At 35.6% G+C, this 671-nt stretch overlaps 1 protein-coding gene across 3 annotated transcripts in view; it reads right to left on the bottom strand.

Moving 5' to 3' along the window:
• LOC119593488 (ubiquitin-conjugating enzyme E2 E1-like) overlaps window positions 1–671 on the bottom strand; it is a gene marked incomplete in the record, with an annotated part of 19,951 nt that overhangs the window by 4,362 nt on the left and 14,918 nt on the right. For all 3 annotated transcript variants that reach the window (XM_037942427.1, XM_037942428.1, XM_037942429.1), the window contains 1 exon segment: window positions 104–251. In XM_037942427.1, the coding sequence (XP_037798355.1) occupies window positions 104–251 (148 nt within the window).

Below are 671 nucleotides of genomic sequence, written 5' to 3'. Positions count from 1 at the left end.
CCCTGGCATAAGCATCTTAAACCTCCTAATGTTTGATAAAAAGATGATGACCAATAATAGTGGTGGCACTGAAATAAAATACAATACGGAAAACACTCCTCACCTGGATTGCAATCTGTAAGAAGAGAGCAGATGGACAGCAGAACCTTGGAGATAGTGAGGGCTGGAGACCAGTTATCCTTAAGAATATCTAAACATATCACTCCTTGGGAGTTGATGTTGCAGTGATAAATTCGTGTACGAAACGTGACCTGTTGGGAAAATTTTCCAGCATGATATCTCTTAGGGAACATAATGAATAAGAGCAAGAAAAGAGGAAAAATAAACTGGTTGAGAAAAACTGGTCCACACAAAGTTAGGAAAGAGGGGGAAGGAAATCAGAAGGAAAAAGTGGACATACAAAATAAAGTAATAAACTCACAAATGCACACACAAAAGAACATTACTGAATGCAAATATGAGGAGCAAAGAGACAGAGGATGCAGCAAACAGAAAATATTCATTAGAAAGAAGTGGGAGTCAAAATAGAGAGAGTGAAAGAATGAAGGGAAAAGAATAAAAAGGACAAAAAAGGCATGTGGTTCTCATACGAAACTATGATTTGCAGAAATATAAAATACATAATCATTTAAAGATTTTCATAAAAAAGGGAATAATTTTCATATAATGCC

The sequence above is a fragment of the Penaeus monodon genome, chromosome 32, assembly GCF_015228065.2.
Source record: "Penaeus monodon isolate SGIC_2016 chromosome 32, NSTDA_Pmon_1, whole genome shotgun sequence".
Lineage (NCBI taxonomy): Eukaryota > Metazoa > Arthropoda > Malacostraca > Decapoda > Penaeidae > Penaeus > Penaeus monodon.
Note: the sequence above shows the minus strand (reverse complement) of the source record. Positions and strands in the feature narration are given on the sequence as shown.